We start from the raw sequence: 15,535 nt of genomic DNA, 5'->3' as shown, positions 1-15,535 counted from the left end.
GTCAAGTTCCTGTAGTTGAGCGCAAGTGAATTGATATCATGCGATAGCAGGGCGGATTTAAAAAGGTGGTCTCACGCGAACAGCAGTTAACAGCTGGCCAGGTTTGACGGTATTAAGATGGCAGATTTTTGTTTGCATTCTCTTTGTTGTTATCTTGTTTGCAAGATGGCAGATTGCATCATATGATTTGTGGTTGCTGTACAAATGAGACCAATTGTTTCGCCATGATGCGATAGCAGATAAATATAACCGATTAATAAAATTTATACTATATATCATTGGAATAAAACAGCAAAATCAAAATGGTTTAAAAGCAGAACTAAAATAAAGTATATGCACGCTTCGAATTAAATAGGTCCAAAATTCATGTCATATGAAACGTTACGTACTTGCAATACGATACGTTTATGTTAAAATAATTCGCAAATATTGTGATTTATTCAGTAATCGTGTATGTTTACGATTTTTATTATTTAAGTATTTAATAAATAAATTTTCCATTTAAAAATCTTACAAAGACAAAATGTCCATGCGTCCGGACGACCACCGAAGGAAATGGGATAAAACAGAGTTTCAAAGAAAAGCCCAGGAAAGACTATTAAATCAGGCCAATGCAAATGAGAAAAATGACGATGGTACATGCACCACAGCCCTATAAAATTATGAATTACTTAATTTGATTTAAACAAATTTTGTTATGTTATTTTCTAGAACCCGTTCAAAGAGAGAATCTCAAGCGCCGGGACTACAAGGTGGATTTGGATAGTAAGTTGGGCAAGAGTGTGGTTATAAATAAGAATACTCCCAGTTCACAATCCGGCGGTTACTATTGCAATGTATGTGATTGTGTGGTCAAGGATTCTATAAACTTTTTGGATCACATCAATGGCAAGAAACATCAAAGAAATTTGGGCATGTCCATGAAGGTTGAGCGTAGCACAGTTGATCAAGTAAAAGAACGTTTTCAGGCCAACAAAAAGAAAATGGAGGAGAAACAAAAGGACTATGAGTTGGAGAAACGCTTGCGAGAAGCCAAGGAGGAGGAGGAACGATACAAAGAGCATCGCAAAGAGAAACGAAAAGATCGCAAACGTAAAGCTGAAGATGATCTTGATGGCATTGCGTTAACTGATGATAATATGGCCGCCATCATGGGATTTTCTGGTTTTGGTGGCTCCAAACGAAATACCTAAGAACTATTTATACAAAACAAGCTAATAATAGTAAAGACATACATATTTTTAATTATTTAAAGCAAGACTCTCCTACATACAAACAAATATCAAGTATAAACTGAGCGTTTTTAAGATGTACAATTTGCATCATCGAAGTAGGTTGACAATGATCTGATATGAAACTTTGTCAAAACTTAACTTATAAGAAAGAAAACATGAACTATTTTCTGTAATAAAAGAAGGAACCAATTGTATTCTATATAGTTTAAACAAATATCCTCTATGACACTTAATTTTAAAAGGGAAATATGCTACGTCAATCTTAGATCCGAACAAATGAATTAAGGCCAGACGCGTAAGGGCTATGGGCACCACACAGATTGGAACTTTGAGCTCCGATCTGTGTGGGGTTCATCGTTATAAGGAGAAGCTCAGCTGGAAGCTACCGGGTTGCGAATAGTGAAATGCTTCACAAGTATAAGGAGTAATTGCAACTTCAGTAGCGGACAATCAGCAATATAGATTGGACAGTTTCAGTAAGCTGCTGGGCGGTACCTGCACTTTCAATCCCAGGGCAGCCGGTTGTACGTACCACATTGATCCAATGAAGTCCTTCATCGGCTACCGCCTCACTGTACAACACTGCTACAACAACAATAATCTGCACTTTACCAAATACTGAGCGCCTATGATACTGGACATGTTTGGCCGGATGGCTTGGGTTAGTCAAATACTGAGTTTGGTCTTATCCAGATTTACTGCGGTGGATGATCTTATCTACGTGGCGATCGGTCGTATAGACCGGAACGAGCTTGCTCGCCTATAAGAGCTTGACGAGGGCTGCTGCCTCACTGTACAAAACACTGATACAACAACAATCCGCACTTTCTCAAATATTGAGTGCCTATGATACCGGACTTGCTTGGCCGGATGGCTTGGTTTAGTCAAATACTGAGTTAGGTCTTATCCAGATTTACTGCGGTAGATGATCTTATCTACGCCTTTTTTTCTGACAAGAGAAAGACTCCAATCAAATTTCCCAATTGCTTCATGAAAGCACTGCTTTTCGAAATGATATAGTGGAACAGTGGCAAACCGTAGCCTATTCTATGGAAAATGCCTCAGAATCCCTACTTGGGTACCAAATCCCTCGACTAAGGAACCCTTGGTACAGCCAGGAACTTCGTAATGCTACTTAAACCAAGAATGTTGGTATGCGATAGTGGCGGCGACGGGGATACCAAAGTACCAATCCCTGATGGTTTAGAATGTATAACGTCTACTTAGTTTGAGGTCTGCGTAGCATTAACCCAGCTTAAGAACAACAAGGCAGCAGGAGCCGATGGGTTGGAACTCTCAGTTCCGATTTGTATGGTGTTCATCGTCATTACGGGAAGCTGAGCTGAGAGCTACCGGAGTATACGGAGTAGCTCCAACTGCAGTCGCGGACAATCAGCGTTAGTCTCAATCAGCGGGGATAGTTTCAAGTGAGACGACGGCCGGGACCGTTGCTTTAAGTACCAAGTGCCTATGATACTCAATATGACAAGGCGAGTAATTGGCGCCTTCAAATAGCCAATGGCCATGGAATATTGGCGTCGTAGAACCACGAACTGTATAAGCTGTCCTTGTAGTTGAAACATTTGCATGTGGAGGTAGTGATATTTATCAAGCTCCTATGTGTGAGCAAGCTCGATCCGGTCCATAGGACTGATCGGCGCGGAAGGTTGTAGTCATTGGTTATTCAGAAGCCCCAATAACTCCCCTTGTCATAAGAAGCGTCATAGGCATTCAGTTGTTGTTGTTGTTGCAGTTTTTGTGTTCTATCTTTCGTCTGGTTGATTCTGTTGAGTGTTAAGACCCAGGAACCCTGCGACTAAGATGGGTTGCGTCCACAGGGATCTGGGTCTGGCTGGGCAGTTAAACAGGTGACGTGTATCGTATGGTCCCTGATTATAATCGAGATATACATCTTGCACGTCGGCATCAATTCTTACTCTGTAGGAGTTAAGGACGGCTGCATCTGCCGGAACGTAATTGAGCCAGAACCACTCTGGTTTTCGGGGAGGTCAATTTCTTCAGGTGCAATGGGAGGCGATCGTACTCCAAGGACTGCTTGGTATGCCGCTTGATCTAGAGGTTCTCTCTTGTCTGAACCTCACGCTCTAGGTCATGTAGATCTACCTTAAGGCTTCTGGGCGGTGTATATCTATCCACAGTATCCTGATGGAGGTGGTCCACATGAGAACTGAGGAGACAGCCCGGCGTAGTTCGGAGAGCGGCATTCTGACAGATCTGAATATTATTCCACTGCGTGTCACAAAGCTGACGAGACCACACTGGCGCCGCATAACTTACCACAGACCGACCAATTGATTTAAACGTGGTCAACAAGGTTTCTTTGTTGTTGTTGTTGTAGCAGTGTGTTGTACACTGAGGCGACAGCCCTTGCGGATGAAAGGCTTCATCGGGTCAATTCGGTACGTACAACCGGCTGCCTTGGGATTGAGGTTTCTTTCTTTGTCTGCACCCCAAGTGCTGCCGGCAAGTTACTTGAAGACTTTATTTCTACTTTAGACTTTCACGCAAATTTCTGTGGCATGTGAGGAGAATGTAAGTGCTGTCAAATTTGACGCCAAGTATTTTGGGACACTTGAAGGTCGCAACAATTTATTTATTTATTTATTTATTTCATTTCATGCAATGCGAAGCCATCAGGCCTATAAATAATCACACTATGCATAAGACGTACTTTTTCTAACATAAGTTAAAAAACTACTCAATTAAAAATAAAAAACTCAAAAACTTAGAAAATGGAAAAAAATATTTAACCTATTTAACACTTTCTGAATCTAGATAAAACTAAATAACAAATAAAAAACAAATTACTAAAAATTATAAGCAGCAACTGATTAAAAAAAATCCTACTCAATTTCTCCATCGACCATCATCGGCTCGGCATTCACCTCACGCGTATTTGTAGTGAATAATGTGGCTGAAGATTTGGTGGCAGATATCTTCAGATTTCTTGCTGCGAAATATGATGCAAGTTCGTTGAGGTAGACGTTCAACCTATCGCAGATGTCAGCAATGGGTGGTGGACCTGATGCCATGATTGTACGTACAATCGTCCGTATATGATAAGATCTCTATGCCGTCTGGAGGGGGTGGAATGGAGGATAGGTCCATGTTAAACAGTGCCGGAGATATCACCCTGCATTGGGGAACTTCCTGTTTCACTCTACGGTGTTACAACTTCTTACCCTAAATTCCACAAATGACTGGCGACCACACAGACGCGACCCAGCATTTCAGGCCTAGCTGGAGGGACGTGTTGGCGATGTCCTCAAATAATTTGGCATGGCGGATCGTGTCGAATGCCTTCGATAGGTCCAGTGCCACGAGGACCATCCTATAACATGGCCTGGACTGATTGAAGCCACGGCAAATGTGTGCGGTGATGGCATGCAAATTCTCCTACGAGGCTCGGGAGGAGTAATGCCTCAAGCGTCTTTGCTACTGATGAAAGAAGAGAGATAGGTCTGTACGACCCCCGCAAATTCGGGGGCAATCAGTGTTTAAGCAAGACTCTCATTGAGACTATATGGAGAGCATTCCACTATCCCATCGAAAAGGGCTGCCGCCTGCTACAACAACATCAAAACTCCGATGGGACAGCCATCTCAAAAGTAGGTGTCAAAATTCCTGGAACGAGTGCAGAAAATCGAGATGCTTGGAAATCTATTCTGAGTTCGGCTAATGGAAAAATCAACGAAATAAATGATTTAATTGCCATAGAAAAGTTGTTAAAATTCAATTTCAGGGGAAATTCAGAACAAGTCCACACTGGAGCTTGATAATTGTCTGGCCGATTAATTGGCAACAAGGTATTTTTTAAAATATCTTTTTATTTGTGTTTATTAACAATTCCTCCTCCAAGTACATACATAAATAGATGAAAATATATCTGCTACAGGACACCTTAAGATTTTCTTAATATACATACATTTACCACAGCTTCCGTGTGTAATTGATGTTATTATTTATAATCGATTATTTGGATAGTAAATGTCAAGAGTCAAAGAGTATCAAAGTTACACATGAATGGTTGTTGTGAATATTTAAATTGCATTACAATGAAAAAGAAAATCTTAATTAATTACTACTAAGGGCATAGCGTCTTTCGGAGTTTTCAATAAATTAGGTAAATACAAAACCATGTTCCACAGGTATATCAAATGGAATGTTAAAGTATTCTATAGGTAATTGTGTACAATGTGATGACTTAAAATCTCGGAAATGTTTGCGCAGCTAAAATAGAAAAAAAATTATCATAAATATCAGTGAAAGAATAGCTACTAGCTTAAACGGGCGTACCAAAAAGTCCGCCATTTGATGTCGCACATCATCTGCATAATCTTCTCCGATTGCCATGGGGTACTTTTTACCCTGATCTGAAGCGTAAGTTATCAAACGTGATAAACAAAGATCATCATCGGCTGCTATAAAATAAGAGTTCATTTCATTAATTAAACGTTTTAAAGTAAAAAAATACAACTTTACCTGTAGAGTTTCTAACTTCCAGTGGTTTGGCAAGAGTTTGCTTGCAACGATTCAATTGGGGCGATTGGAAAATATAAGGATAACGATATTTTAATATGCCTAATGCCAAAAAGTTTCCTCGATTTGTGTCAAGCTGATTATCTCTAGGGGAAAATAATAAAAATCAAACAAATCCATATTAAAAAAGGTAAACAAATTTGAGAAAAATACATAAACTGCAATCCCATGACATTAGGTTGCTACGGCAACGATTTTTTCGCTAATTGGAATTGAAAGCAATGGAAAGGCATCTGCCGCCGACTATCCCAAAATACTTGGTTGTTGTGGTAGCCACATTTTCATGTGGACGTGGCGATCCTCGCCAAGCTCCTGTAGGTGAGCAAGCTCATTCTCAGTCCAAAGGACCGATCGCCACGAGAACAGGGTGGTGATTGTTATTTTTATTGTATTATATTTAATAGGCCTTGTTTGGCTTTGTAGTACGGAATGGAAAAAATAAATGACTCGCCTTGTCATATCGAGTACCATAGGCCCTCAGTATTTGTACAAGGACCCGTGCCGCTCAACCTCTCACTGAGACTCTCCGCTGGATACCGCCGATTGACCGCGACTGCCGTTGCAGCTACGTATGGAGCATTCCACTATCCGCAACCTGTAGCCGCACCTAGTAGCTCGCAGCCAAGCTTCTCGTGACATCAATGAACACCACACAGATCGTGCCTAAATGTTCCAGCCTGTGTGGTGCTCACAGCTATCCTGTGCTGGGCACAATACTTGGTGTTATATTTAAATGTTTTCACAAGTCCAAGCCTTAGCTATTGCAATTTTTGACAGTCACAAGTAGAAACAAGATCCTCAAGCCGCTTGGGAGCAGACAGAAAAATCTCTATTTATCTCTATTTATAAGTCAATTAGACGATCACGAATATCAACTTTAAGGCAGATATCTGCTAATACGGCCCAAACCTGCGAGGCCCATGGATGAATACAATAGGTTTACCAAGGCCCCTTGCGCCTGCACATGAGTACAAATTTGATACCAACATAATTTGGGTCAAAACAACAGCCACCACGTTGCACCCGAAGGGACCTCACAGTTGTCAGTGTAGAACCGATGTCCTAGGGATTCCCGGTCAACGACCAGAATTCGTGGCAAAAGCACTACTGCAATCTGGACTGCAAACCATCTCGGACTGGGGCCTAATCACGGCATTCCATTTCGAGATTTTCTAACGAATGGTACATTTTTCGAATCACGAGAGTCGATATCGAGTTTCGTTTGTTCGAAATAATATTCGATTGCTCTGTTGTCATCGAGAGGAATTAATGAAATAGCACCAAAAATCATAAGAAATTGCGCACAGACAAAGGCGAGAAACTGGAAATTGCTAATTTCCCATAAACATTCCACTAAGGAACAGGAGCAAACTTCTTACATATCAATGAGTGCAGTCCGATTCAAGTTAAGGCTCAATGAAAAGGGGCCTCCTGATTCCGAATGGCGTGCCGCAGTGCGACACCTCTTTGGAGAGAAGCCTTACATGGCATTGTACCTCGCAAATGTTGCCAGCACTAAGAGGGGAAACCACCGCTAAACTTTTTTTCTGATGGTCTCCCCAGGATTCGAACCCAGGCGTTCAACGTCATAGGCGGACATGCAAATCTCTGCGCTACGGTGGCCTTCAGGCAAGAGCGGTCTTGGTGGCAATATGGCTATTGAAGAAGATAGTCTTCAATAGTTTTCATTTCAATCAATGCTGGACTTACGATTCTAAATATTTGGAAGCCAATATTTTGCTGCCACTTTTTCACCACTTCAACTTTGTAGCCACGTACTCTATTCTTTTGGAAGCTTCTAATGGTCAAAAGATTTTATTGTTGATATTGCTGTTGGCCAGATAACTTTTTTTGCACGTAATATCATTCGATGTTTGCACCTCTCCATCCAAAAAAAAAAAAAAATTGCAGGAGTGTAAGAACAACTTTTAGTTTCTTTTGCTATTTACTTGATTTAAACAGATGATTTTCATAAAACAGCTGTTCTTCTGCTGGCAAATAAAGTACGCGAACGACTTCCAGTAACAATTTGCACACATTTTTGTGTACACGAATACACTTAATTTTTATTTTTATTTACAGCCGCCTACGAAATTTTCTCATTTTTTTATTCTAATTCGCTTTTTGATGCTGACAACGCTGTACAAAGTGGTAGTGAATTTCGATCGTGATCCAAATATGTTTTCGTATCGACAACTTGTTCGAAGCAAAAACGAATAAGTTATCGAATGCCGTGTGGTTAGGCCCCTGATCACCTACGAAAAAGTGGTAATTGCCTCAAACCGACCAATCGCCAGCATGTAGTGTGTGCATGAAATAATATACACAAGGACGACATGCAAAACACGAAAAGAGGACACGGTCTACTCAACACAGATCAACTCCGACAGGATCTCAACAATAAACGCGGGCACCCTCACGGATGACCGAACATCCCATGGCAGCCGGTTGTACGTACCGGATTGACCCGATGGACTTCTTCATCGGCAAGGGCTGCCCCCTCAGTGTATAACACACTGCTACAACAACAACAACAACAACAACAACCGAACATTATCAAAATGAAAACAACGAACGACAAAACTCCTCAGCATCAATACGGTCAAGGTAGGTGCTAGACCATGTAATGTGCAGCTCAAAATTGCTTGGTTGCGCCAGCACAGCAATACCTACCTCGCCATGGATAACTAGCGTAAATTCAAGCCTTTACCTTTACATTCTTCCTCTATTAAAATCTTCCCGGGAAAAGATGGCAGATCTTGCAACAGTCGAATCGTCTTTATTGACCCTACTGAAATCCCACCGCCTTGCCAATCACCATCGCGAGTAGATCTCTAGTATCATGGTAGTATGACTCCAGCCCTCAGGTCTCCTACAGTCGCACAAATAATTCGCGGATAAGTTTCTCTAATGTAGAAAAGCATAAAAACACTCATAAAAAAATTTGCAAGTTACAGGACCATTGTCGCTGGTCGTCTTTCTGGTTTTCCACCTGATATAAAAACGCATCAAATAGCGCCTTGAGCTGCCCAAAATCATCATCTGCCAGCTCAAAAGCAGTGTCGGGCACGGGATGGCTATGAACACCACACGGGTTGGAAGTCTGAGCCCCGGTTTGTGTGGTGTTCATCGTCAGCGCGTCTACAGGTTGCGGATAGTGGAATGCTTAGTATAGTAGATGCAATTGCATCGCAGACAATCAGCCATATTGAGTGAAGAGTCTGAGTGAGAGGCCGGGCGCCATCGGCTTTTGCTTAAACAATGAGTGCCTGTGATACTCGATATAACAGAAAGGTCAAATAACTCTCAAGGAACCCAACCAGGGTCACGCCATTGTTTCTGCAGACACAGCCCTACACACAGGCAAGCATTGCCACCTTCTGACAAGAGAGGATATTTTTCCTTCCTAAACCGATTGTGACTATTCCGTGGCACTAGGACCAAGAAACACGTTCTTTCTGAAGCTGTCACTCCAAGATATTTCACAAGTGCCACGTTTCTGAAGCTAGCTTCGCCAGATCGAATCGTGGGTGGACGAATTATTGAGCAATATTGTCACGAAGTCAACCCCAACACCATTCCTTTATTTGTGTGCAATACCTATGGCCTGCTCACCCTGAGCTCAATGTATGTGAAGCAGAAGTAACTGCGCCAGAGAAAAAGTTCCCGCCAACTTACGACATGACAGGTGATCGAATGCGTCTTTGAAATCGACAAATATGCCAAGGTACAATTTTGAGCTTGACCTTCTCAAACAGTCCTGCACATGGCTCTAGGCATCCAAAGTGTTATTTTCCTCCTGAAATTAGAACTGGTACGAGGATATACCACCCTTGAAATCTTTTTACCATTATCCTCTCCAATAATATTGAAAGCACGGTGGCGAAACTGACACTATGATACGATCTTGGATTTCTAATCAAACAATTCAAGATTTCAGAAGGACTACGATTCAGGCACATTTCATGTTCATGAAAAATAGCCTCCATCGACGCACTGGTTGAGAATCGACTCAACATATAAGCCATCCAAATTCTTTTACACATCCTTCCAGTCATACTATCCATGGCAGGCTACATCCCGCTCCTAAGCAGACAGATATCATCCACAATATCAACTGTTTCCAAACTTCTCGAAGTCTGTTCGTTCGCATCCTCGTTGGGAAATAACGTTCCCTTTAAGGCCTTAGCACACTCGTTCCAAGAACTCAATATATTGTCCCTCAATCTAAAAACGCCCAAGTATCCCTGGCTAATACCCTGTTAGCCGTCACGCCGCCACACGCGGTATACCATACCAAAGGGATCATCTCTTTTGTCTTCTAAAGAGATATTTCTTGCTCCCATCAACAGTCGCTTATGTGTTCACAGATTGCTTAGTTAGTCCTGTCGGCGTAAGACAAGATCCTCCGCATAGGCCGATCAATGGTAAACTATTCAGTGCCTGCGTCCTCTAGCCAGTTAGGTTACACGCAGTAAAACAGTATTAAGACTTACTTTACATACTGCGCCCGGCTTTCTTTTTACTTTTCATGTGGAGCAACTCCATTAGGAGACAAAAATCCTTGAGGGACTACTCCCCCCGAGCCTCGTTGGAGAATTTCCATTCGCCGAGCATCAGCAGGGATTTCGAAGACTACATAGCACAACAACTGCTTAGCATGCCATCACCGCACACATTTGCCATGGCGTCAATCAGACCAGGCCATGTGATACGTGACGGTCCTCGTGGCACTGGACATATCAAAGGCATTTGACACGGTCAGACATGCTCAAATTTTTTGAGGACATCGTCAATACGCCTGAAACGATGGGTCGCAAATTATCTTTGTGGTGGAATTATCATATCTTTGTGGTGGAATTATCATTTGTGGAATTTAGGAGTAAGAAATCGAAGCACCGTAGTTTGAAACAGGGAGTTCCCCAAGGCGGGGTGGTATATCCGGCACTGTTTAACCTCTACCTATCCTCCAATCCACACTAACAACGGACGGAAAATTTTGTCTTTAAAAGTATTTAACAATAATTTTCGCTTACTCTGCAATAACTTCGTCTTCGGTTCGCCGAATTAAACTTATGGGTCCATTGTAGTTGTGGGCAAGTTCTGTATTATTCAAGTTGCAGTACTCACGAATTGCAATACGCACAACGCCACCTTTAACGAATAATAAATAACATATTTTAATACAGATCAGATAACATTATAAAAACACCTACCCAAACTTGCTGGCATACGAGGCTGTGCCAAATATAATATGTCATCAAAGGTGGCATCTAAAACCTTGTGAAAAAGATGCACAATTTTAATATAGTATATTTGTTGAACATTTAATAACTTACGACTCCTTTAACATCTGGAAAGCAGGAGGCCGCCCATAGAGTTGAGTATCCTCCAATACTCCAGCCATACAAAATAATATCTTCAACGGCAAAACCTAACTTATATATGGCAAATTGAACCACAGCCTCTATGGCATTTTTATCTTGATCTGGAAAGGGAGTGCCCGTGCTGCCCTCAAAACCTGGATGGTTCCAACCTAATACTGAGTAGTTTAAAGCTAATGGTGTACCAACAATGCCTATTTCGTAAAAGCCAGCATTTCCTAAGACAAAAATATGGAAAATTGCAATAAGCAGTTATCAGGTTCTTGACAGTTTCCTTTTCCATACCCTCTGAACAAATGACCAAAGTTTTGCCATTAGAGCCTTTAGAGCGATTATCAACAAAAATGGTATCAATCTCATTGGAATCAGAGGTGAGGACTTTATTGCGTATACCATGCTCTTCTTCAATCAATTTGGCTCTTCCGGATATTAACATAGGCCCTAAGAACATATATATTGCATAAATAATTAGCTAAGGTATCTTGCCCATAAAAGTTTGCTTACTCATATAACTCTGCAACAGTTTCACCGATCCGGGATAAATCATTTTTATACCGAAGGTTTGTATAGCCAGATAGGCTGCTATTTCACATGGTAGAGCGGCCAAACGGAATGATCTTGTTGAATTTTTAGCAGCTACTTGGCATTTCTTCTTGTCATCGCTGTATGTTTGTGGGATGGCAACTTAATTAAGAACTACATTTTTATACGTCATTCACACTACCTTTGCAAATCTTTCACATCGAAATCGACGGTCCAACTCTTAAACTCAAAGTCAAACATTCTAAGTGCTCTCTTGCCTTCTTCTTCAGTTTTGGGTGATTTAAGCATTTCCATAGCTTTTATCATTTTGGTATAGGATGCAGATTGTGATCGTCCTAATCCTCTCATTACCATGGATATTACCACGATTATGCCAATACTGGTACTTATTTTTGCCAAAGTCGTTATTGAATCCATGACAAAGTAACCCCGTCGATAAAGGAATGTGGCTAACAATGGAGACGTATAGAATCCAATATTCCACATCAAATTAAGCTGGAAAATAATGGAATAAAGAATCAGTAAAACTAAAGCAGCGACTAAGTTTGTAACATAATAATAGTGGGAAATGTAGACTCATCCAAACTAACTGGAAATAAGTATTTTGTATAGTTAATAAGCATCAAGAATATATGTTTTTTGTCCATCAGGCTCTAGGTTAGATTATAGTGGCAGTCCACTGTCAGCATGTTCTCTAGAACTATTGTTGTAGTTGTTGTTCCAGGGTGTTGACTAGTTTTTGCTAAATAACCAAATAATTTTTTTTTTGCCCATGAACATTCCACTAAGGAACAGTGGCAAATTTTATACATATCAATGAGTGCAGTATGATTCGCGTTTTAAGCTCAATGATAAGGGGCCTCCTTTTTAAAGCTATAACATAACATAAGCAATAACTCTCGAATATCACAGGCACTCAGTATTTAAGCAGGAGTCTGTACCGCCCAGCCTCTCACTGAGACACGTCAATCCTTTCGCTGTTCGATCGCGACGGCGGTTGCAGCTACTCATACACAATATCCGACTATGCCAATCCAATGGACGCACCCGGTAGCCCTCAGCAAAGTTTTATTTATTTATTTCTGAATTTTGTCATTTTAAAGCCCTACAACTATGACTACGACACAAAACGGGACTCAAAGTTTCAATCTGTGTGGTTCCGTTCTACTGCCTTGCACCATACTATGAGGGATCCTTATCTGTAGTTTTTTTCTCTTCTATCTTTTTTAGGGCGAACACGACAGTCATACCTTAGGACTGTCGTGTTCGCATGTGAAGCCGCTGAAAACCATTATATTACCCCTCATTCCAGCGGGCAACATTTGTGGGGCCTTCAGCCATGGAAAACTTGTCTAATAAGTGTTGTCCCTCAGTGGCACTCCATTTGGTTTGGGATATAAAGGAGAATCGTTGAACTAAAATTTGAATCGGAAGGAGTGTAATATTGTTTACACCCCTTCCGATTCCCCTCCCTACATTTGCCACTTTGACCCTTAAGTTATCAATGGTCTTTTTTTTATTGAAACTTAAACCTGTTCAAGACTTAGGTTCAATTAGTTCCATTGTTTTATCTAACATACACAATGTTATGCCACATCAATGCGTCAACCGTCTATGGGTTACGGAATAGACAAGTTGGATAGGGAGGTATAATGACGATTACATGAGCACAAATTTGCATTGCAAAGGAGAATTGCCGCATAGCCAAAGAGAGTTAATTAAATCTAAAGCAAAGCTGCTTAAAAGATGTGTTATTTTGAAATCGATATAAACAGCACACATTTTGGTATTATGTATGTCGTAAAGAAAGCTCGTTTACTAATATAACGTAGTAGACCTAAAGACCTAGAGATAACTTACCGTAGACAAAATTTGATCGCCCAACTTCTCCAGGCCACCTGGTTCATGCATTTTCTTTACATTGTTTATGATATTAGAGTTGGAAGAAATATAAAAAATATATGTATATATTTTATTATGCAAATGTTAGAAAGCCCCAAATACTTACTGTGCCATATTCCATATATAATTTGGGTCCGAGAACGTATCGCAAAAACCCCATGATGTTAAATCAAGTGGTTATAATACACAAACGACTTTAATACACGACAAACGTGTGAATTACTTCAAATAAAATAATATATATTTTCTTATTTTCAATGCAAAATAATAAATGACATCGAAAAAGTTCTTCTTTTTGTATTTAGGCAAACCTCACTGAAATAGTAACACGAAATTAAATGCCCCAACTATTAAAAACGCACCAGACGTATCGTATCGTAGCGCTACAGAAATTGTGCTTTTGTCAGATGGTGGTGAAATTAGTTTGTAAACAATGTCATCGCTGACCGGTGTACGCGTAAATCTTTTCAATGAAAATTTCCTGAATGAGTCCGAACAGGATGCCAATACTGTATTAACCGAATTGGACAAAGGACTAAGATCCACCAAAATTGGTGTTCAATGCGAGGCCATAGTGCGTTTTCCGCGTCTGTTTGAAAAGTATCCCTTCCCTATACTGATCAATTCCTCTTTCCTAAAATTGGCCGAATTCTTCTTAAATGGCTCCAATTTACTGCGATTTTGGGTTTTGCGGGTGTGCCAACAAAGCGAAAACCATTTGGATAAGATTTTAAGCATTGATGCCTTCGTAAAGAGGATTTTTATGGTAATACACTCCAATGACCCCGTTGCCAGAGCATTGACGTTGAGAACACTGGGAGCTGTGTCGCGTGTTATACCAGAGAAACAACAGGTACATCATGCGCTTCGCAGAGCATTGGACAGCCATGATACGGTCGAGGTGGAGGCAGCAATTTATGCCAGTGGCCAATTTGCAGCACAGTCCAGATCGTTTGCTATAAGTATGTGTAGCAAAATTTCCGATATGATTGAATCTCTGCAAATTCCGGTGCCCATGAAATTGCAATTGATACCGGTTTTGAGGCATATGCATCACGATGCCAATACCGCTGCTTTGGTAAAGAAACTTTGTCTAAATTTATTGCCAAAATATCCCGCAGAAAGTTTTGTTGTTGCCATTTTTGCCTCTTTAACGGAATTATCAGCTAGAACATTAACCGGAGTTCCCGACCAAGTAAGCCTTTTGCTGGAGGCCATTAGCAATGATCAACGCAAACCAGTCAGAGCCCAAGCTTTAAATTCTTTAAACAAGTTGGCTGAAAAACAATGTGTTCATGCGTGGCCAAAATCTGCCATAAAGGATCTAATTTCAAAAGCCTATTCTTGTACGGATGCCACAGAACAGTATCTATTTTTGGGCATTATATTAAAGCTAAGCGATTGTCCTTTGACCTGCCACATACTACTCGATCAATACGAAGAACATCCATCTGTATTGGACTTGTGCAAAAATTGCTTATGTCTAAACGATTATGCCACAGCTAGCCAGTCCATCACTGTGCTAGCATCGCTCGTCTCCTATGCTGACCAGAATAACAAACCTCAATACATAACAGTCATAATGGAAATGATAAACCTGCATTTGCAAAGTCTTTTGTGGTGTACCGTACGCGACCCCAAGCATTCGGGAGACTTGAGAAAAATTTTAGCTTGTGGCATACGAGTCTCAGCGGTAAAAGCTACATTTGGCATTGAACTAGTAACCACATTGGCAAAATTTCTCAATGACGATGTGCAGTATCCTCCGGCAAATGAGAATGCCATGTGCGAAGCTTTAGGTTCATTGTGTTCCTACTTTCAGTTGAAAAAGTATGCCCCACCATCGATAACGGAGGATGAAGAAATGGAAACCAACCAATTAAGAGAGCAAAGGGTAAGTAGGACAACAAA

The 15,535-nt window shown here is 40.9% G+C and overlaps 3 protein-coding genes across 8 annotated transcripts in view; 2 read left to right on the top strand and 1 right to left on the bottom strand.

Annotated features, from left to right (window-relative positions):
- Positions 1 to 441: 441 nt before the first annotated feature.
- LOC106086132 (zinc finger matrin-type protein 2) lies at positions 442 to 1,429 on the top strand. The gene is made up of 2 exons (XM_013250669.2): positions 442 to 635; positions 712 to 1,429. Exons 1-2 carry the CDS (start codon positions 524 to 526, stop codon positions 1,191 to 1,193), a joined length of 594 nt encoding a protein of 197 aa, XP_013106123.1. The 5' UTR covers positions 442 to 523; the 3' UTR covers positions 1,194 to 1,429.
- A 3,634-nt stretch (positions 1,430 to 5,063) lies between these two features.
- LOC106086215 (phosphatidylserine lipase ABHD16A) lies at positions 5,064 to 13,929 on the bottom strand. Of its 2 annotated transcripts, none has more exons than XM_013250801.2 (11): positions 13,731 to 13,929; positions 13,583 to 13,636; positions 11,904 to 12,217; positions 11,684 to 11,841; positions 11,465 to 11,620; positions 11,135 to 11,397; positions 11,012 to 11,075; positions 10,832 to 10,949; positions 5,739 to 5,881; positions 5,553 to 5,674; positions 5,064 to 5,486 (listed from the first exon to the last, which is right to left on the bottom strand). In XM_013250801.2, the coding sequence occupies exons 1-11, from the start codon at positions 13,782 to 13,784 to the stop codon at positions 5,376 to 5,378; spliced, it is 1,557 nt and encodes a 518-aa protein (XP_013106255.1). In that variant the 5' UTR covers positions 13,785 to 13,929; the 3' UTR covers positions 5,064 to 5,375. The 2 variants fall into 2 exon arrangements, with proteins under 2 accessions (XP_013106255.1, XP_013106247.1); XM_013250793.2 differs by having other exon boundaries at positions 5,553 to 5,677; positions 13,731 to 13,928.
- A 65-nt stretch (positions 13,930 to 13,994) lies between these two features.
- Positions 13,995 to 15,535, top strand: part of LOC106086183 (integrator complex subunit 7) — a 65,185-nt gene continuing 63,644 nt past the window's right edge. For 4 of the 5 annotated variants that reach the window (XM_013250767.2, XM_013250781.2, XM_013250772.2 and 1 more), the window contains exon 1: positions 13,995 to 15,518. In XM_013250767.2, coding sequence (XP_013106221.2) covers positions 14,058 to 15,518 — 1,461 coding nt within the window. In that variant the 5' untranslated portion in view covers positions 13,995 to 14,057. The remainder of the gene's footprint in view (positions 15,519 to 15,535) is intronic. The other variant, XM_013250752.2, reaches the window with a different exon arrangement.

This window comes from Stomoxys calcitrans, chromosome 1 (assembly GCF_963082655.1).
Source record: "Stomoxys calcitrans chromosome 1, idStoCalc2.1, whole genome shotgun sequence".
In the NCBI taxonomy this organism is placed as follows: Eukaryota; Metazoa; Arthropoda; class Insecta; order Diptera; family Muscidae; genus Stomoxys; species Stomoxys calcitrans.
This window is presented reverse-complemented; position numbering and strand designations above follow the sequence as displayed.

Bases quoted from the DNA above. Each gene is read 5' to 3' on its own strand.
- LOC106086132 (XM_013250669.2), top strand. From the start codon at position 524: ATGTCCATGCGTCCGGACGACCACCGAAGGAAATGGGATAAAACAGAG. The intron at 636-711 runs GTACATGCACCA...GTTATTTTCTAG, and splicing joins AAATGAGAAAAATGACGATG to AACCCGTTCAAAGAGAGAAT.
- LOC106086215 (XM_013250793.2), bottom strand. From the start codon at position 13,784: ATGGGGTTTTTGCGATACGTTCTCGGACCCAAATTATATATGGAATAT. The intron at 12,218-13,582 runs GTAAGTTATCTC...ATTATTTTCCAG, and splicing joins GCGATCAAATTTTGTCTACG to CTTAATTTGATGTGGAATAT. The intron at 11,842-11,903 runs GTAGTGTGAATG...ACAAACATACAG, and splicing joins GATGTGAAAGATTTGCAAAG to CGATGACAAGAAGAAATGCC.